This window comes from Halichoerus grypus, chromosome 1 (genome assembly GCF_964656455.1).
Source record: "Halichoerus grypus chromosome 1, mHalGry1.hap1.1, whole genome shotgun sequence".
In the NCBI taxonomy this organism is placed as follows: domain Eukaryota; kingdom Metazoa; phylum Chordata; class Mammalia; order Carnivora; family Phocidae; genus Halichoerus; species Halichoerus grypus.
In genome coordinates, this window is record NC_135712.1 from 197,532,121 (window position 1) to 197,551,454 (window position 19,334).

The 19,334-nt window shown below is 39.8% G+C and overlaps 1 protein-coding gene across 5 annotated transcripts in view; it reads right to left on the bottom strand.

Annotated features, from left to right (window-relative positions):
- The window catches only part of DOCK3 (dedicator of cytokinesis 3), a 589,066-nt gene extending 572,639 nt beyond the window's left edge, over positions 1–16,427 (bottom strand). For all 5 annotated transcript variants that reach the window (XM_078077688.1, XM_078077697.1, XM_078077693.1 and 2 more), the window contains exon 1: positions 15,557–16,427. In XM_078077688.1, the coding sequence (XP_077933814.1) occupies positions 15,557–16,412 (856 nt within the window). In that variant the 5' untranslated portion in view covers positions 16,413–16,427. The remainder of the gene's footprint in view (positions 1–15,556) is intronic.
- Positions 16,428–19,334: the final 2,907 nt, after the last annotated feature.

The following is a 19,334-nucleotide window of genomic DNA, read 5'->3' on the forward strand; positions in this document are numbered from 1 at the left end:
GAATCTTAGCTCTATCACTTATTGGTTGTATAACCTTAGGCAAGGTGCTTAACCTTCCTGTGTCCCAGTTTCCTCATCTTTAAAAATAGGGATAATAATAATATGTACTTCATGGAATTACAGTGAGGATTAAAGAGTTAATGCATGTAAAGTACTTACAATAGTACCTACTACAAAGGAAATACTACATAAGTGTTTGAAATTATTATTCCACTATTTACTTTGTACAATCCCATGACCCCAAAATCACCACCTGAGCCGAAACCAAGAGTCTGACACTTAACCAACTGCGGCACCCAGGCCCCCAGGAACCACTCTTATGTGTTGATTCAAGAAGATCAGACTGACTTTAAATAACTTATCTTCAAATTCAACTTTCAAATCATTTTCATTTGATTAAAGGAGCCTGAAGGGAACCATAAAATCAGTATCTCTAGGTGGTAAGATCTGGGCTAAATAAATGTGTTTTACCCATCTCTACCTTCTATTTTTCCAACAATAACCACATGTTAACTTGTGTAATTTTAAATTATTGTTTAAAAAATAAAATAAATTATTTAAAAATAAATTATTCTTTATATAAGTAAGTTTTTAGTATCTTTACCTTGAGTATTAACTAATATGGTAAGAAAGAACCAGGATTGAGGAAGGACACAGAACTACCAGTAAAATGAGACATGAATTCTGAGAGGAAGGAATAGATCAATCAAATGCCCAGATTCAGGTGATTCATACTTTTACAGATTAAAAACAACATGCAAGGCAGGGCCTCTAACAAGTAGTAGCATGGACTAAGTGAAATGGAAATTAATTTTCAGCTAAAGAAAAAAAAATAACAAATAAGAAAAATGCACAGCTAGCATCATACTCAGTGATGAAATACTGAAAGCTTTTCCCCTCAGGTAAGGAACAAAACAAAAATTCCTGCTTTCACCTATTCCACACAGTGCTAGAAGTTCCAGCCAGAACAATTAGGCAAAAAAACAAACAAACAAACAAACAAACAAAAAGCATCCAAATTGGAAAAGAAGAAGTAAAATTGTCTCTCTTTGCAGATGACAGGATCTTATATGTAAAAACCTTACAGAATCTATACACCGCCCGCCCCCCACCCCCGCCACTGAAATCAGAGTTAACAGATGAACTAAGAAGTTGCAGGATATAAAATTAACACGCAAAAACCAGTTGTATTATTATACACTAACAATGAACAATACAAAAACAAAATTAAGAAAAAACTCCATTTACAAAAGCATCACTGAAAATAAAATACTTAAGTATAAATTTAATCAAAAAGGTGAAAGGCTTGTACACTGAAAATTACAAGATACTGTTAAAGACAGCCAAAATAAACATAAAGACATCCACAGTTATTGATTGGAAGACTTAATATTGTTAAGATGACAATACTACGCAAAGCAATCTACAAATTCAATGCAATCCCTATCAAAATCCCAATGACATTTTTTTGCAGAAATAGAAAAATTCATCCTAGAAGTTCACACTGAATCTCAAGGAATTCCAAATAGCCAAAAGAATCTTGAGAAAAAACAAAGTGGGAGAACTCACTTCCTGATTTCAAAACCTACTACAAACATAATAAAATTAAAAAAAAAAAAAGGAGGAAAAAAACCTACTACAAAGCTACAATAATCAGGACAGTGTGGTACTGGCATAAAGACACATATACACAATGGACTAGAGAGCCCAGAAATAAACACATATACAGTCAAATGATTTTCAAACAAAGATGCTAAGACCTTTCGATGGGAAAGGACTCTTCAACAAACAGTGCTGGGAAAACTGGAAATCCACATACCCAAAAATGAAGTTGGACCCCTACATTACAACTTATATAAAAACTAACTCAAAATGGGTCAAAGATCTACATGTAAAAGCTAAAACTATATAACTCTTAGAAGAAAACATGGGAAAAGCTTCATGATGGATTTGGCCTTTTTTTTTTTTTTTTTTTTTTTTGGATATGACACCAAAAGCACAGGCAGCAAAAGAAAACATAGATAAATTAGACTTTGTCAAAATTAGAAACTTTTGTGTATCAAAGGACACTATAAAAGAGTGAAAAAGTAAACCATGAAATGGGAGAAAACATCTGCAAATCATGTATCTGATAAAGGATTAGTATCCAGAAAATATAAAGAACTACAACAACAACGAGAGATCTATTTTAAAATGGGCAAAGTAATAAAAAAGAATGAAATCTCCCCATTTGCAATGACATGGATAGAGCTAGAAAGTACCACGGTAAGCAAAATAAGTCAAAGAAAGACAAATACCATATGATTTCACTCATATGTGGGATTTAAGAAACAAAACAGATGAACATGGCGGGGGGGGGGTGGAAGAGAGCAAACCAGGAAACAGACTCTTAACTATACAGACCAAACTGAGGGTTACTGGAGGGAGGGTGGACAGAGGAATGGGTTAAATAGGTAATGGGTATTAAGAAGGGCACTTGTTGTGATGAGCACTGGGTGTTGTATGTAAGTGACAAATCATTAAATTCTATACCTGATACTAATATTATACTGTATGTTACCTAACTGGAATTTAAATAAAAACTTGAAAAAGAAAAAAATGGACGAAGTACTTGAATAGACATTTGTCCAAAGAAAACATACAAATGGCCAATAATCACATAAAAAGATGTTCAACATCATTAATTATTAGGGAAATGCAAATCAAAACCACAATGAGATCTCACTCCACACCCATCTGGATAGCTATTATAAAGACATGTTTTTAAAAAACAGAAAATAACATACTGGCAAGGAGTTAGAGAAATTGGAATCCTTGCACATTGCTGGTGGGAATGTAAAATAATGAAGGCACTATGAAAAACAGTATAGTGGGGGAGCCTGGGTGACTCAGTCAGTTGGGCGTCCGAGTCTTCATTTCAGCTCAGGTCATGATATCAGCATCCTGGGATCAAACCCTGCATTGGGCTCTGTGTTCACAGAGATGTCTGCTTGAGATTCTCTCTCTCCCTCTTCCTCTGCCCCTCCTGGCCCCCACCCCCAGCATTCACTCTCACTCTCTCTCTCTGGAATAAATCTTTAAAAAAAAAAAAGTATAGGGGCAACTGGGTGGCTCAGTCAGTTAAGAGTCTGTCTTTGGCTCAGGTCATGATCCCAGGGTCCTGGGATCGAGTCCCACATCAGGCTCCCTGCTTAGCAGGGAGCCTGCTTCTCCCTCCGCCACTCCCCCTGCTTGCGCTCTCTCTCTCTTTTTCTCTGTCAAATAAAATCTTTAAAAAAAGTATAGTGGTTCCTGAAAAAACTAAACAGAATTACCATATGATAAATAATTCTACTTCTAGCTATATATCCAAAGGATGTGGAAATAGTCAGATACTCATATGCCAAATGTTCACTGCAGCATTATTTGTAATAGCCAAAAGGTAGAAACAACCCAAGTGTCCAAAAACAATGAATAAGCAAAATGTGATATATACATACAATGGAATATTTCTCCAAAGAAGATCGACAGATGGTCAATGAGCACGTGAAAAGATGTTTGACATCACTAATCATTAAGGAAATGCAAATCAAAACCACAATGAGATACCACTTCATATCCATTTAAGATGGCTATTATCAAAAAAGGAAAATAAGGAATGTTGGTGAAGATGTGGAACCTTCACACACTGCCGCTCGTAATGTAAAATGAATGGTATGGCCGGTAGGGAAAATGATTTGGCAATTTCTCAAAAAGCTAAACATAGAATTACTATTTAATCCAGCAATTCCAATCCTAGGTATATACCCAAGAGAAGTGAAAATAAGGACTAAAACTGATACCTGCACACCAGTGTGCATATAGCAGCTTTACTAACAAGAGTCAAAAGGTGGAAACAACCCAAGTGTACACCGAAAGATGAACAGATAAGCAAATGTCATATATACATACAATGGAATATTATTCAGTCATAAAAAGAAATGAAAGTCTGATACATGCTACATCATGGATGAACCTTGAAAACATTATGCTATAAGTAACATAAGCCAGAAACAAAAGGACAAATACTGTATGATTACATTTACCTAAGTTTCTAGAATAGTCATATTCATGGAGACAAAAAGTACAATAGAGGTTTCCAGGAGCTGCAGGGAGAGGTATAGCGTTTCTGTTTGGAATGATCAAAAATTTCTGGAACTAAATAGTAGTGATGATTATACAACAATTTAAATGTACACTTTTAATTTAAATGTACTTACTGTCACTGAATTGTACAATTAAAATGAGTAAATTATGTATTTTTCCACAATAAAAATGGTTCTTAAATACTGAAGTAAAGAAGTGACCAATTAAAACAGATCACTACTAACACAGAAACCTGCTACAGCATCTGAGAAAGCAAATCAATAAAAACAATGAGTGCTTTGTGGGACAAACACAGTATCATTACATAATAGTCATATACCACAGTCTCATTAGAACTTAAATATTTCAATATGTTTAAATGTATCAGGGGTGCCTGGGTGGCTCAGTCGGTTAAGTGTCCAACTCTTGGTTTCAGCTCAGGATCGTGATCTCAGGATCATGAGATCGAGCCCTGTGTCAGGCTCTGTGCTCAGTGAGGAGTCTCTCCCTTTCCCTCTGCCCCACCCCTCTGTGTGCTCTCTCTCTCTAAAATAGACAAATTACATAAACTTTTAAAAAATAAAAAGGTATCAAAAGATTTCCTTTTCAAAGGTTCCTTCCCTTTCCCATACCGAAAAGTAAAACAAAACCCCCACCTTCCTAGCTCTCCTCATGATAACAAAAAGGTTGCAGCAGTACCAGATCATGTCCTATCTACATATACCCATCCACAAGGGAAAGTGCCCTCTGCACAGACTAAATTTGCATCAGGTTCTATCACTCTCAGAGCACTGCCTCTGTTCCAAAGACAGGCCTTCATACAGAACCCAGCCTTGACCATGAGTCAGAAAGTTCTTTTAAAAGGACTGAATCTATCAAAAAGGCACCGAATCTCACTCCAAAGGAGAGGAAAGGACCCACTTTAGTTCTTCACATGGTTGATTATCCAATTTCCCTTGAATAAATTCAATTCAGGTCTAGCTTGCAAGTGTATGGCTGGAGAGAGAAGCAAAACAGCAATGAGTGGCTAACAAATAGGAGAAAGAAAAGGATGATACTCAAAGTAGGTACCAAGAAAAGAAATGTACAGAGATAGAAATATACAAAAAAAAAAAATTTCAGGTCATCAATAGTGAGTCAGAGTCCCACATATTCCACCCCAAATTCTCTAATAGCATCACAGCCGGATGAGAAAAAGAGAAAACAAGAGAATCACTAAAGAGAATTAGGGATTTCAATGAGGAAGCAAACAAGTATCACTGTATTAACATTATAATCACCTGTTTCTATTAATAATATCAAATAGTCAGAAAGTTCAGTTAAACAATTGATGCCCAAGAAACTGAACTGGCAGTAGGAAACACTTTATTTTTGTAATGCTTAAGGATTTATTCCTCTCAAGCATATATCAATTTTGAATTTTTGAAAAATGCAAATTTGTGGAGGAAATGTCCTAAGCTGACAAGGGTGCAGAGAAATAATAACCTTCACTGTCCTGGCAATAGTTAATTTCAAACAACAAACTGTTTAGAAGTAGTAGTAGGTAAATTATAGCACGTCCATATTATGGAACAGCAGTCATCAAAAGAATGAACAATCCAGCCCGGTGATGGGTATTAAGGAGGGCACGTATTGCATGGAGCACTGGGTGTTATACGAAAACAATGAATCATGGATCACTACATCAAAAATTAATGATGTACTGTATGGTGACTAACATAACATAATAAAATAAAACTAAATTTTAAAAAAAGGTTCATAGTATAATAGATTTAAAATAAAAGATTATTAGATAGGGGCGCCTGGGTGGCTCAGTTGGTTAAGCGACTGCCTTCGGCTCAGGTCATGATCCTGGAGTCCCTGGATCGAGTCCCGCATCGGGCTCCCTGCTCGGCAGGGAGTCTGCTTCTCCCTCTGACCCTCCCCCGTCTCATGTGCTCTCTCTCATTCTCTCTCTCTCTCAAATAAATAAATAAAATCTTAAAAATATATATATATAAGATAATACACACAGTATGGCCTTAAATTTATTTTAAATGCCTACTTAATATTATTTATTTTTAAGTACATTCCATGCCCAGCACAGAACCCAATGCAGGACTCAAACTCACAACCCTGAGATCAAGACCTGAGCTGATATAAGGAGTCAGATGCTTAATCGACTGAGCCACCCAGACACCCCTAAATGCCTATTTGAATGTGTACAAAGAAAAAAAAACAGAAAGATATACTAGTAGGTTGAGAGGAGGCATATATGGGTTACAAAAGTAAGATATCACCCTTATTTTCTTTTTTGTGTATTTTTCTATATTTACTGACATTTCTCTAATGAATATATATCTTATGTAATCAAAAGGAAAATGTTACACAGAAAAGGAGAAAGCCTGAATGTATTCCACATACTGAATTCACAATACAGGGAAGAATACATTATACTTTAGAAAAAATTCCAACAAAAAAAAAAGACAAATCTTTTCTTGGTGCTTTTAAAGGTTTAACCTTGAGTTCTCTGGAAAAGTCATTCATCCAAAACACAGCTTCCCCAAAGGTGTCAAATGAAAGAAGAATTGTTGGGGTAATTTCAAACTACATCCCAATTACCTGCTACAAGATTTCTGAATCATTGTTGTGATAACTGTGAAACTCAAGGTGAAATGGATTCATACTGGAATTCTAAAGCTGCCACCCAAAGTCAGTTATTTGAACTCAGCAGTAAACCTTCCTAACAGGCTCAAGAAATAGGCTAAGGGGGGGGGGGGGGATGTGTTTTCATGATAGCACAAATTTCTAACAACTAAATATTATTAGATTTACAGCCTGACGTTTAAAATACTACCAGGATTAACAAAGCAAAATTAAACTCTTCACTAGATTGGACTCCTAATTAAGCATTTATTGGTCACTCATTATGTGCTAGGTCCTGGGGTTACAAATATGAAGATAAAGTTCCTTGTCCTGGAGAAACTCAATCCTCTGAGGCAAAGAGATGCAATTAAGCATCTAAAGGGATAAGTGCCATACCAGAGGTTGGTACCAACTGCGGCAGGAGCAAGCAGCAGTGCTTATTTATATCCAGCAGAGCTGGGGAAGGCATCAAAGAGATGAAATTTGAGCTTTTTAAGTTGGCATTCCCCAGGCAGAAAAAGGTAATCATTGTATTCATCATATTATAAGAACCTAAGTAAAGTGACAAAGGTAGGAAAGTTCTAAGCCTGTCTGGAAAAGGTGAGTTGAGTTGTCCAGCATTATCTAGAGTAGGAAATGTGAAGACAATGTCAAAAACAAAACTCAAGAAAAGTTTGGTACCACCCTTTCTCCTGTACATGAAATGTACGTGAAATTTCATACAAAAGATGAAAATGGACTTAACATCTTTCTAATGCTAAAATTTCCTTGTCCCCCACACTTAAATGTTCAGCCACACAGACCTCTTAGCAACATCTTTCTTCCTTGGCTATAAAGCCCACCCTAACCCCAAACGCTATCAGGTTCACAAAGGTGGCAACAGCTGTCAATTGCATAAAATGTTCAGTAGTCATCCAGATAATTTGTCTTCAAAACACGACATAGCAAAATCTATTTGTCTGTAAACTAGATACTTCCCACTAGATGATAAAATTTTTTTCTGATTCTGTTCAACACTTTTATCAGCCACTTGGAAAAAGACAAGTTTATCAACTGTGTAGATAAAGGTTCAAAGAAAAGATAGTATGTGGGATCAAAAACTCAAATTTCAAAAAGATTTGACAGGTTCTACTGCTGAGCCAAATACGTCTAGCCCCCCACCAACTTAAAACCAACAGGGGCAAATCAAATATGCTCCTCCCTGATGAAATGTAGTAGAAATAAATATAAAATCTTTTTTAAATGAAACTAATATTTTAAATTTATGTTTATTATCAATCATAGAAGTTCAGGATTGAAGGGCTCTAGCTTGACTTCAGTTCACATAAAATAAAACCTAGAGTTTAATTACTATAACTTCAATATGAATAATTAGTGTGAAATGGTAGCCAAGTCTCCAAAGATCAGGCTTTGTGCCACATTAATTTAAAACATCCAATTCAATGCTACAAATATATGTATAAAACCTTCTACATGCTTGGCATGGAGTTATGTCTGCCAAAAATATAAATATAAATATGGCATAATCCCTACTTTTAAGAGTTTATAGCCTAAAGCAGTGTTTTTTCAACCAATGGGTCACAAAATCCAATGAGTGAGTTTACACCAATATTTATTAATGAAGTAGAAATGAGCAGAAAATATGAGTACACTGTACAAAGTACACAGTCCTATATCATCAAACTTTTGTTTAACTTTTTCATATACATGTACATATGTCTATTTATGTGTAGATACACACGCAAAAGAGATAGCAACTTTAAATGTATTTCTTATTGTAGAGCACAGTCAAAAGTTGGAAAGACATTAGTCTAGTGGAAGAGGACATAATAAATATACCACTGCAAGGTACAAAGTTTCATGAATTTAAAAGAATAAAATCTATCTGGTTGAAGAAAGAGAGGGTCAAGGGTCTAGAAAAAGATTTACAAAGATATATGAAAGGAGCCTTGCTAGGCAGGAAAAAATCTGAGACATGGAGAAGAAAAAGGACCCTATGTAAAAGGAATAACATGAACAAGATGTGATGCAGTAAATAACAAGAAGTGTTTAATAGGTGACAAATAGTTCTGCCACATGGCAGCATTGGTATAATTAATTCGAGACTGAAAGACTTTGGAAAAGTTCAGTTTGGCTAAAGTGTAAAGTACAAGTAGGTCTGCAGATGAGGCTGAAAAAAGCAAATTTGAGCCATAATATGAAAGTGCTGGGCACGTAGTGAACACTTAATCAATGTTAGCTATTCCAACTAGACTTAACTTAGTTTTAGAGTCTTAAACCATGTATCTTTAAGATCCTTTACAGTTCTAAAGTGCTATGAATTACTGAAGTGCTATGATGCAAATTATTTAAATGTAGGCACAGAACATGGACTTATAAGAAATTACAGGGAGTCTATTAAATAAGGAAGAATGTTCAAATCATAGCTGTCTAAACAAGGCACTGAAGGCACTGTCACTAGATGTATCTGAATAAAGGCCAAATGCACATCTCTCTGAGGTATGATACTAAGTCTATAATATAAAATTCTGCATTCATCATACACTAATTATTCCATCAATTTTGGTTCTCACTCACCAATGAGTAAGAGCTCATGAATGAGTTTTGAAGAGAGAAGGAGAAACAGATGGAAGCAGGAGGTTGGGATTTTATTCCATTGCAGAAAAGTAGGAAAACAGGAAGATTCTGAATGACATTTCCCAACATGTTAATTATCTCTACTAGAGAATCCTACCGTGTGATATAGCAAATCAACTGCAAGTACCTGGACCACAGCTAAAATCATTTGGCAATGTGTTTACGAAAAATGTTTTAAGTTCCTAGAGGCTTTATGTGAAAAAATCTTGCTTTTCCATACAAAATCTGTCAAGAGGGGTTATGCAAGAATCGAGAGCATAATCATAAACAGGTTTGTTCATTAGAATAAAAGCATAACATTGGAATTAAAACCCTAATATAGCATATCCAATAATGCTTACACATTGGGAATAATTTCAGATCATTCTTATCATCAAGAATAGAGACACAGACTTCAAAAAAAAGATTCAAAATACAAACTACTAAAAAATTAAAATTTAGCACCAATGTAAAAATATGATATAAAGTAATTTCAACCTCAATGACCATTATTTTGAGACTGTTATGCTTTCAAATGTGTCTAAAAATGCTAGATAGAAAAAGGTGTCATGTTTATAATTTAGCTTAATGTTTCTAAAGCACATTCTCTTATAACACTGCATGATAAAATGAACTGGAACATTTGAATAGGCTACTTCTGTAGTTGCATAATGACTTTTCTATTAAAAATGTTGATAATTTCCTGTTGGTTATTTCCTATTTGCTTTACAGAATGACAGATCAAAACAAAGACCTCTTGGTTTGAGAAGGCACTTAATAAATATTTGTTAAATTCAACTCTTTCCTCTCAACTAACAGTGTCTAAAGAAAAGGCAATACAACCAACAGACTCTTCAGGGCTGTTTAAAAACCTGCCTTCTGTTGTGATAAGCACTGGGTGTTATATGCAACTGATGAATCGTTGGAACACTACATCAAAAACTAATGATGTACTGTATGTTGGCTAACTGAACATAAAAAAAAAAAAACCTGCCTTCTGACTCATCATGCCCTGAATGTGTACTCATTACCAATGTACATCATTACAATTAGAAGCAGAACAATAAATACCATGTAGTCTTATATAAATGTTTAATATAGAAATAAAATTCCTTAAGTATAACTATCCAATTTAAATTGAAAAGTTTGTAGAGAATGTCTTAAAAGACATACACTACTGACAAATTCCTTTCAGAAGCAACACGATATAATAAAAGCAGCTGTGGCTTAGAATCCAAAAATCCTAGGTTCAAATCTCAACTCAGCACTTACTGGGTTAAGTTCCTTATATCAGTCACCTAACTTGTCTCAACTAAAGTTTCTTTCTCATCAGTTTTAAAATGAAGGGAGAGGTGATATTATGGTGTAAGGCTCAAGTAGAATCATGATTTGTAAGTTCCCTGTAAACACTAAAACCCAATCATTAAACATCAAGCACATCCTCACTTTTCAGGACAAAAGAAAGTTCTGGGTATATGACATCTTCTCTACCTTAGTGGATGTCTTTACCTCTGAGAGGTATGGGGCCCTTTTGGAGGCTTCAAAGACTGGGATTCCCTCGTGGAACAAGTAACTAAAAAGCCCACTGCCTTCACACTATTTCAGTGAGTTGTAGCCTATTCACCAACAGGTTTACTGAAATTTTGTGATCACTGGTTCTTTCCAATTGGGTTTCATCAACCTATTCCCTCCCCACCTTCAGCTGCCTCTGCGCCACAGGATCTCTACACGGTAAATTTCTTTTAAGGACTCAGGGCTTTTTTTTTTAAGTGCTTTTTATTTCCTACCTGGGGAAAATCAAGCAAAAGAAAATCTGGTAAAAATAAGGCAGAAAATATGAATTACTCTTTAAATTAGATAAAAATAAATATAACAGAAATCTTTTTTAATTAAAAAAATAAACAAAACATTACAAAACTAAAATATAAGGTATTCTGGTTAGTAATAAGGAAAAATTGTCACGGTTTACTAAGTGTATATTAGAAAATCAGCAACCAATGCCCTGAGTTATTTAAAAAAAATTTTAGGGGCACCTGGGTGGCTCAGTTGGTTAAGCGTCTGCCTTTGGCTCAGGTCATGATCCCAGGGTCCTGGGATCGAGTCCCGCATCGGGCTCCCTGCTCTGCGGGAAGCCTGCTTCTCCCTCTCCCACTCCCCCTGCTTGTGTTCCCTCTCTCGCTGTGTCTCTGTCAAATAAATAAATCTTTAAAAAATAATAGTAATAATAAAAATTAAAATTAAAAAAATTTTACCTTATGACAGAATAAATAAGATGATGACCTGAGGCAAGCTTCCACTCCTAAAATGCCAAACTAGTACATATGTACTCAAACTTTTGCTGCTATTCTATTTTAGAAGTTAATTATAAACATTCTTGTTTTGTTATTGGTGTTTGCTGCTGCTGCTGCTACTGCTTCTGCGGTTAGAGGATGAAAGAAGTATTTTCTTGGTCTTTGGTTTCTATATTTGGTAGTTTGGGCACCATCAATATGGGAAAAGACAGTGTTTCACAAAAATAGTTGGACTGTTCTCACATAATGCACCTTGGAAAGGTAAAATAAAGAATGGAAAGATGCAGGGCTTTCCAAGCATTCATGGCAACAGAAGGAGAGCAGAGAACCTCAGAGGGAAAGAGACATAAGGAGTCAGAACTTGAGCTAACAGGTTCAGTTAAAAAAAAAAAAAGTCCCTGTAATACTAGAGAAGGATAGCAAGAGAGTCAAGTATATCACAAAATATTGCCCATTGCCAGGAAGAAAATTAAGGGGAATATTCAATTGCTGAAAGGCAAAAAAGTACTAACAACTTCTAAGATCCAGTTTCTTCATCTGTATGATGAAGATTATATTAGAACTGCTCTAGGAATCTACGTGGTGTATGTAACCTCTAAGTGAGAATCCCTAGCAGCACACTGACTGGCCCATGACTAAACCTCAAAAAAGGACAGTTTCCTCCACTTCACCTAAAGTCAACCACAGAATATTACAATGAAAACGGAAGCTCAAAGCGAAATAAGTCAATCAGAGAAAGACAAGTATCATATGATCTCACTGATATGAGGAATTTGAGAAACAAGACAGAGGATCATAGGGGAAGGGAGGAAAAAATGAAACAAGACGAAACCAGAGAGGGAGACAAACCATAAGAGACTCTGAATCTCAGGAAACAAACTGAGGGTTGCTGGAGTGGAGGGGGGTGGGAGGGATGGGGTGGCTGGGTGATGGACATTGGAGAAGGTATGTGCTATGGTGAGCGCTGTGAATTGTGTAAGACTGATGAATCACACACCTGTACCCCTGAAAAAAATAATACATTATATGTTAATTAAAAAATAATAAAAATAGGGCGCCTGGGTGGCTCAGTCGGTTACGTGTCTGCCTTCAGCTCAGGTCATGATCTCAGGTTCCTAGGATCGAGCCCCACATTGGGCTCCCTGCTCAGCAGGGAGTCTGTTTCTCCCTCTGCCTCTACCCCTCCCCTGGCTCATGCTCTCTTGCTCTCTCACTTGCTCTCCTCTCAAATAAATAAATAAAATCTTTAAAAAATAATAACAACAAAATAAATAAATAAAAAAGAAAATGGAAGCTCAGATATCACCTAATTCGAAGTGGATAAATCAAATAATTTGAAAACACTGTACAGAATTCCTATATTTAAAAAATTAAAAGCTAATAAGATATTTCTACAGGATCTCAAACACCTTACCAATGTCAAATACAGATGAACAGCTGAGGTAGAAAAAAAAAAAACTGCTTTGCACTGCTGCAACAGGGGACTCCTTCCCTCACTAACATCCAAGCAGTTTCTCCAAATTGGTAGGAAGTAGGTACAAGTCTTCCCTCCCTGCTATAAGGATTATGGATTAGCAAGCAGAGATAGAAACCTGTGCTCCAAGTTGGTCATAAAAATCAAAGCTGAAACTCAAAATATTTTCTCATAGGAATAATGATAATAGATTTTCAAGCTAGCAATTAAATAATACAGCTAGCATACTATTTTTTATTCACTGTTTTTCTTATTATAAGTACAGTATTTAAGCTACTTTAGAGACTGAACTGGGTTTTATTAAATAAAAGGCCTAGGAGTGTAGCCCTAACATGTTTATGGAAAGAGATGTACCCTGAGTTCTGAACAATCTTTCAGATCATAACTGAGGAAGAGACAGAAGAAAGCTGTGAGAGAAACAGGAAAAGAGATGCCTTGTTTGGCAGAAAAGGCATCTAAATTACACTAAATCACAGCTGTTAATGTCAGAATAACTGTCTCTCTCATTTACCAAGCATTTTGGTCCTGCCCTGTGCCCAGTGCAGTGCCCCTCCCGGGAAATAACCATTTTTCTAAAGCTAAACTCACAGTCCTAAGAATGCAAGAATTTCATTCCATCTTCCTGATTAAATCACACACCAAATCCTAGTGCTTTGAGATTCACATATGCCTATCTTGATTACCTTGCATTGCCACCTTCTAAGAACTAACACATCAGAGGAAATACCTAATGTTATTACTACTTTAAGTACTCGAAGGAAAAGAAAAAATTAACATTTATTAAGCACTTGGTATGCTCTCGTTTGATTTTCACAACCCTGTAGGTAAATATTACCCCCAATTTACACACTAAGAAAATGATGTTAAATAACTTGCCCACAACACCAGAAAAGAGAAGCCAGGACTCAGAATTCTGCTAATTCCCTACTCAAGGGCTCTTCCCCAGAAGGAATTATCACTTAGGTGCCACTGAACAGTTCACCACTTTCACATCAATTATCTGTTATTCTAGTTCAGCAGCCCTGAAAGCAAGTTATGGAGAAGATAAACCATCAACTCTTCATTTCATGAAATCTATATAGTATTTAGAGAATGCTCCAAGAAAAAGGGTAAAATGTCCCCAGAGGTGAATCCCGGCTCTTCGCATCATTTCCTAATTCCTTCTCAACAGAGACTCAAGTACTAGGGCTCCTTTTATCACTTCCATCCTAGTATGTTATCGTGCCATTATAGCACAGCTAATTAAAAACTCCAGAAAGTTACCTTTCAAAACAGGATTTTCTACCAGCACAGAAGATCTCTCTGCAGGTCCTTAAATTTAAATAAATTCAATTTTCACATAACTTGCCTGATGGTATTCCTAAATGTTACTACTGCCAGTTTAAAAAGTTATTTCGTAGTAAATTGTGAGCTAAATCTTGATTGAACTGCAGTGAAAAAAAGGAAAATAAAAGTCTATGTTTAGACAGTTTCCCCATCTATAGTTTTCCATTACAAGCTTGGGAGGGAGAGGAACCTATACACTCAACATTTTAAATCTGTTTTTAACCCAACAAGATGAGAGATGACTTACAATAATGCAATGTAGCTGAACTCTTTTATCACATTATTGCCACAAAACACTAACATTATAAAAGGAAAACTAACATTCAATCCCTTAAATTATCGAATATTCTTTTTACAGAAGTTTAATGTTACAAGAATTATTTAGCTTCGGGAGCTTAACACTTATAACGGATAAAAAGAGGATTCTAAGAGAAATAACGGTCTCATGAAAACAGGTTTGGTTGGTGTTTTGTTTTGTTTTTTTTAACAAAACTGTTACCATAATACATACTAAACTTAACACTGAAACATGCCCAAAAACACTTCCCATTGTAAGGTAATTATTTCTAATACTGAAGGCAAAACAAATTAAAACAGATCAAACATTTGCAGTCAAATGTCTGCAAAATTTTGAACTGGAGAAAAATGATGTCAACGTTTTTGTCCTTTTATTTGAAAGGTTCCAGACCAAAAATAAATAGTCATCGGGCTCCTCAACTCAGGTGCGGAAACTCATTAAAATTGAGATTTGGGAGCGGAGAAAACAAGACTCCCAGGATTTGGCTTCTTGGGTAAAACTGCCCTGTGCCCCACGCCAGAAACCTCGCGCAGCCACAGGGGCCCAGCCCACCCTGCCCGCCCCTCCCGCGGGCCGCACCTGCCGAGGCCGCGCCGCCAGCGCCCCCTGCTGCCCTCCCCACGCCCCAAGACCCGCTCCCACCCCCACGCCCGCGCCCCGCCCGCGCCACCCCCGCCCCGCGCTCGCCCCGCGCCGAGGCCGCGCAGCCTGCGGGCAGGGGCGGGGGCGCGCGGGCGCGAATCGAGGCGGGGCCGCCACGGGGCCGAGAGCACGGGCGCGTCCCCGGGACCCCCGCTGCAGCCAGGCCGGAGCCTCACCTACCTACGCCGTATTTCTCCTCCTCCGTGGGGGTCCACATGGCCGGGCCGGGCGCGGCCCTGCGGGCCCGGCGGCCGGGCGACAGCGCGGCGGGGACGGCCGCGGGCCCGGCTGTGGCGCACCGCAAGCCGAAGCGGGGGCGGTCAGGCGGCGCGGGGCAGTGGGCGGCGCATCCCTCACAGGCCGTCCGGGATGCCGCTGCCGCCGCCACGTCCGGACCGCGAAGCTCCGCGGGCGGCCCAGCAGTCCCGGGCGGCGCGGCCAAGGACTCTCCACCTGTCCGTCGCCGCTGCTCCCGCGCCGCCGCTCGGTCCCTCACAGCTCCGCCGCTCGGCTCCCGGCGCCGCCGCGGTTCGGCTCGCCTCAGCGGGCTCGCAGGACGGCCGCGCATGCGCCACTCCCCGGCGCGCGGGGGCTCGCGCTGCCCGGGCTCGCGCTGCCCGAGCCCGCGCGCGAGCCCACGCGCCGCCGCCGCGCGCCAGCGGAGGGAAATCCGCGAGAGGTGATTGGACGGCCCGCGGGGGTCAGGCCTGGCTCCTCCGCGGACCCCCGCCCTTGGCGGCGGCAAGTGCTGGAAGAGGCCGGCTGGGCAGGTGGGAGGCCCCAGGCCCCTAGAGGCTTGCGCGTCCGGTGCCTCCTGCCGGGCACACCGAGATTGCCGCGGGACCCCTGTCCGAGAGCGGAGGGCCGAAAAGAGAGGGAAGGATACTGTCTTCGGACCCATCCCAGTGTCACCCACAGCGTGGTCACGGCCCTTCGCCGGAAAGGTCCCTGGAACGCCCTGCTTATCGCCAGACCCGAAAGGTGGAGTCGCCGCGGGAGAACAAGGTGGAGCATACTCAGGCCCCTCGCTCTTCATCTCTGGGATGCCTTCTAGGCCGAAATCCTGCCGCCTCCTTGGTTCTAGTTTCGCTGAGTTGGCCTATGCGGTAGATGTTTGGGGTCTGAATCCTGACCTGGGCACCGCCTCTGCTGCTCCTAGGTCTCTGCCTTACAGGCTATTCAGAGTTTCTGGCTCGGTCCCAAAACTTTTCCTCTTTCCTCCCCCCAAAATCTGTTCCCTCTTACTTCTGCAAATATCACCTTGTGACTCTAGGTCAACCATTCGCCAAAGACCAGGATAATCCTGGCAACTGCAGGACTTCTCCTTTCCACTTACATCTGGACCACATTGTGTTCCCAGCCCTAATCCCAGCAGATCCATCCATCTCTGTTACCAGCACTTCCAAGCCAAAACCCTGGTGTCATCCCTCAATATCACTCTTGAACACCCCTGCTCTAAAAGCCCAGATCAGTGCCTAACTTCCAGGAAAGCTTCCCTGATCCTGCAGCTAGCAGACTGGATCCTTCCCTCTTTTGACTAGTATTCCAGTTATGTGCATTTGTGCCTTATTTCTCCCATAAGACTGTCAGCTCCCAAAAGACAAGCTCCAGGCTAAGGTTATCTTTCTGGTCCCTCAGCACCTTGCCTAACACGTGACACACACCTGTTGAGTAGGAAGCAAGACTAATACAAGAATATCTTGGTAATAAACAGATCCTGTTGCTTCTTTTTTCATAATGCCCTTTATGTTTCCTCCTCCCAGGCCTAACTAAGCTCACCTGGATTGTTGCTGCAGACTTCCAACTCCTGACCTACAGACTCCCACCAATGAAGGCCGCCCACTCCTGTCCTGGGAAAATATTCTGTAAATAATCGAGTTTCTCAACAGTTAGATACACTGAGGGGTTGGAGGAATCCAAGAACATAATAAAAGAGATATCGTTATTTATGTAGCTAACTGTTCCAGGAAGACCCCTGCCCAGTACCACCATGGAATGTCACGATAGAAGGAAGCCACATTCCCACAAAGCTTTCTCCAGGGAGCTATCTAGCAAGTAAGTGGGCCAAGTTATACAGACCTTCTAAACAACCTTAAAGCTCTTATTTCATCTCTTAGTTCCTCCCCATTGGCTGATCTACATGATCACGGTCTCAGAGCCTAAGGACTGGTTTTCCCAAAGTTTACTCTCTTGTTCCCAGTCTGAATTCATCTTAGGTGACAGCTTCCGCAGACGAGGACAGTCCCAATCAACAACTACACACCACAGCTCAGAGACGGGAATGCATTAATCCGAACTGAAAAAGAGAAAAGAAAAGGGGCCAAGGTGAGAAGAAGGACATCTGATAAGTCCCAGACTCTACAGTCTTTCTCTTTGTACTAAATTTAGATTGTTTTCTTGAAGCAAAGAGCATAGAGCACATCATGGAGAATTGGCCTTCAGCAGGGATATACACCTGCTTTCCTGTCCACAGCATCTGCTCTGAGTCCTTCCTCATGCTCTCAGTCCACTCTCACCCCACACATACACACCCCTCCCAGCACGTGAGCCAGCCTCCAGCTTGCCTCTGAAAGTCAGGCCCCTCAGTGCCCTGCCCTCCCCTCTTCTCCATCCACTTCATTATGTTTTCACCACCACCCACCTTCACCGTCTGCTCCTCAGGACTCCCAGGAACTCACTACACCATTGTTGCTACCTGCACTCCATTTTCACCCAGTTCTGCTCCACAGGCTCCTTAAGTGGTCCCAGGAACATCTGCCCTGTCGGTACCCTCATCCGCCATTCCCTCTTTCGTCCTCTCTCTCTCTGACTTTGAAGGAGAATCATCCACTCCAGATTATTTCAAAGCAATTTCATTTGACTCTCAGAAGTTTTGGTTTCTGACCCTGTCACCTCCCAGAAACTGTTCTCCCAGAAGTCCCCAGGGCCATCCCAATTCCACATACAAGCAGCTGCCCTTCCCTGACTCTGGCTGGGCCTTTGCATACAGTATCCCTGAACCCATGTACTCTCCTCTCTTGAAACTCATGGACCTTCCTCACCCTCCAAGGGCCACTCTCCCCAGGAAAGCTTCCCCAACTGCCCTTGGCTGAAGGGGATTTTGCTCTCCCATGAGGACCTTTCCTGTAGCACCTGCTCATCCCACCTTCCTCCAAGAGATCAAATGTGTCTGCCTTGCACATTGACAAACACCTGTTTCCTTCTTCAGTGGCAAAGATTGCTTTTCATTTATTTTTACCCCACGCAGAGACTAACATAATGCCTACCACCTAACAGGAAGTCAACATATACTCTTGGGTGAATGAACTACCTGTATGTTTCCTGAGACCATAGTGCAATACATTATAAAGAGAACTGAGAAATTTACTTCAGCAAGTCACAAGTCTCCAAATTCAGAAACTTGAATGAATAAGAGTAAATTTCCTTGATACAGGCACATGGGCTTTAATTAAAAATGCATTGAGACATCTTACTGAGGAGCTATGTAAAAGATAAACATGGTTTCTTATCTAAGAAACAAGTCTGCAAACAGTTTGACTTAACATGTCACTATTACTTTTGGGCTGAACTCATTACCTCAGATGATAAATTGCAACTTGCTGACTGAGGAAGGAATCAAGTCTTCAGCAGGATGTTCTTTAAGACTGGTGGCTATGAAAAATAGCCCATAACCAAATAGATTTTATATATAACATACAAGAAATGCAGACAGCATCGTCTTTTTCACTCAAATGGAACTTAATCAACAATTTTTTAACATAAGCAAACTCCATCATGATAAATCCCCCCATCACTTTTGGCCAATGAGACCAGCCCTCTCTACAAAGCTCAATGAGCTACACTTCATATCTTCTCCCATTTTTTTCTGCTGCCTGGAGAATCAGATAGCAGCATTTAAGGAGTCAGCCAGTCTGATGACTCAGCTCATAAAACAATGTGTGGCCACAACGATGATGTT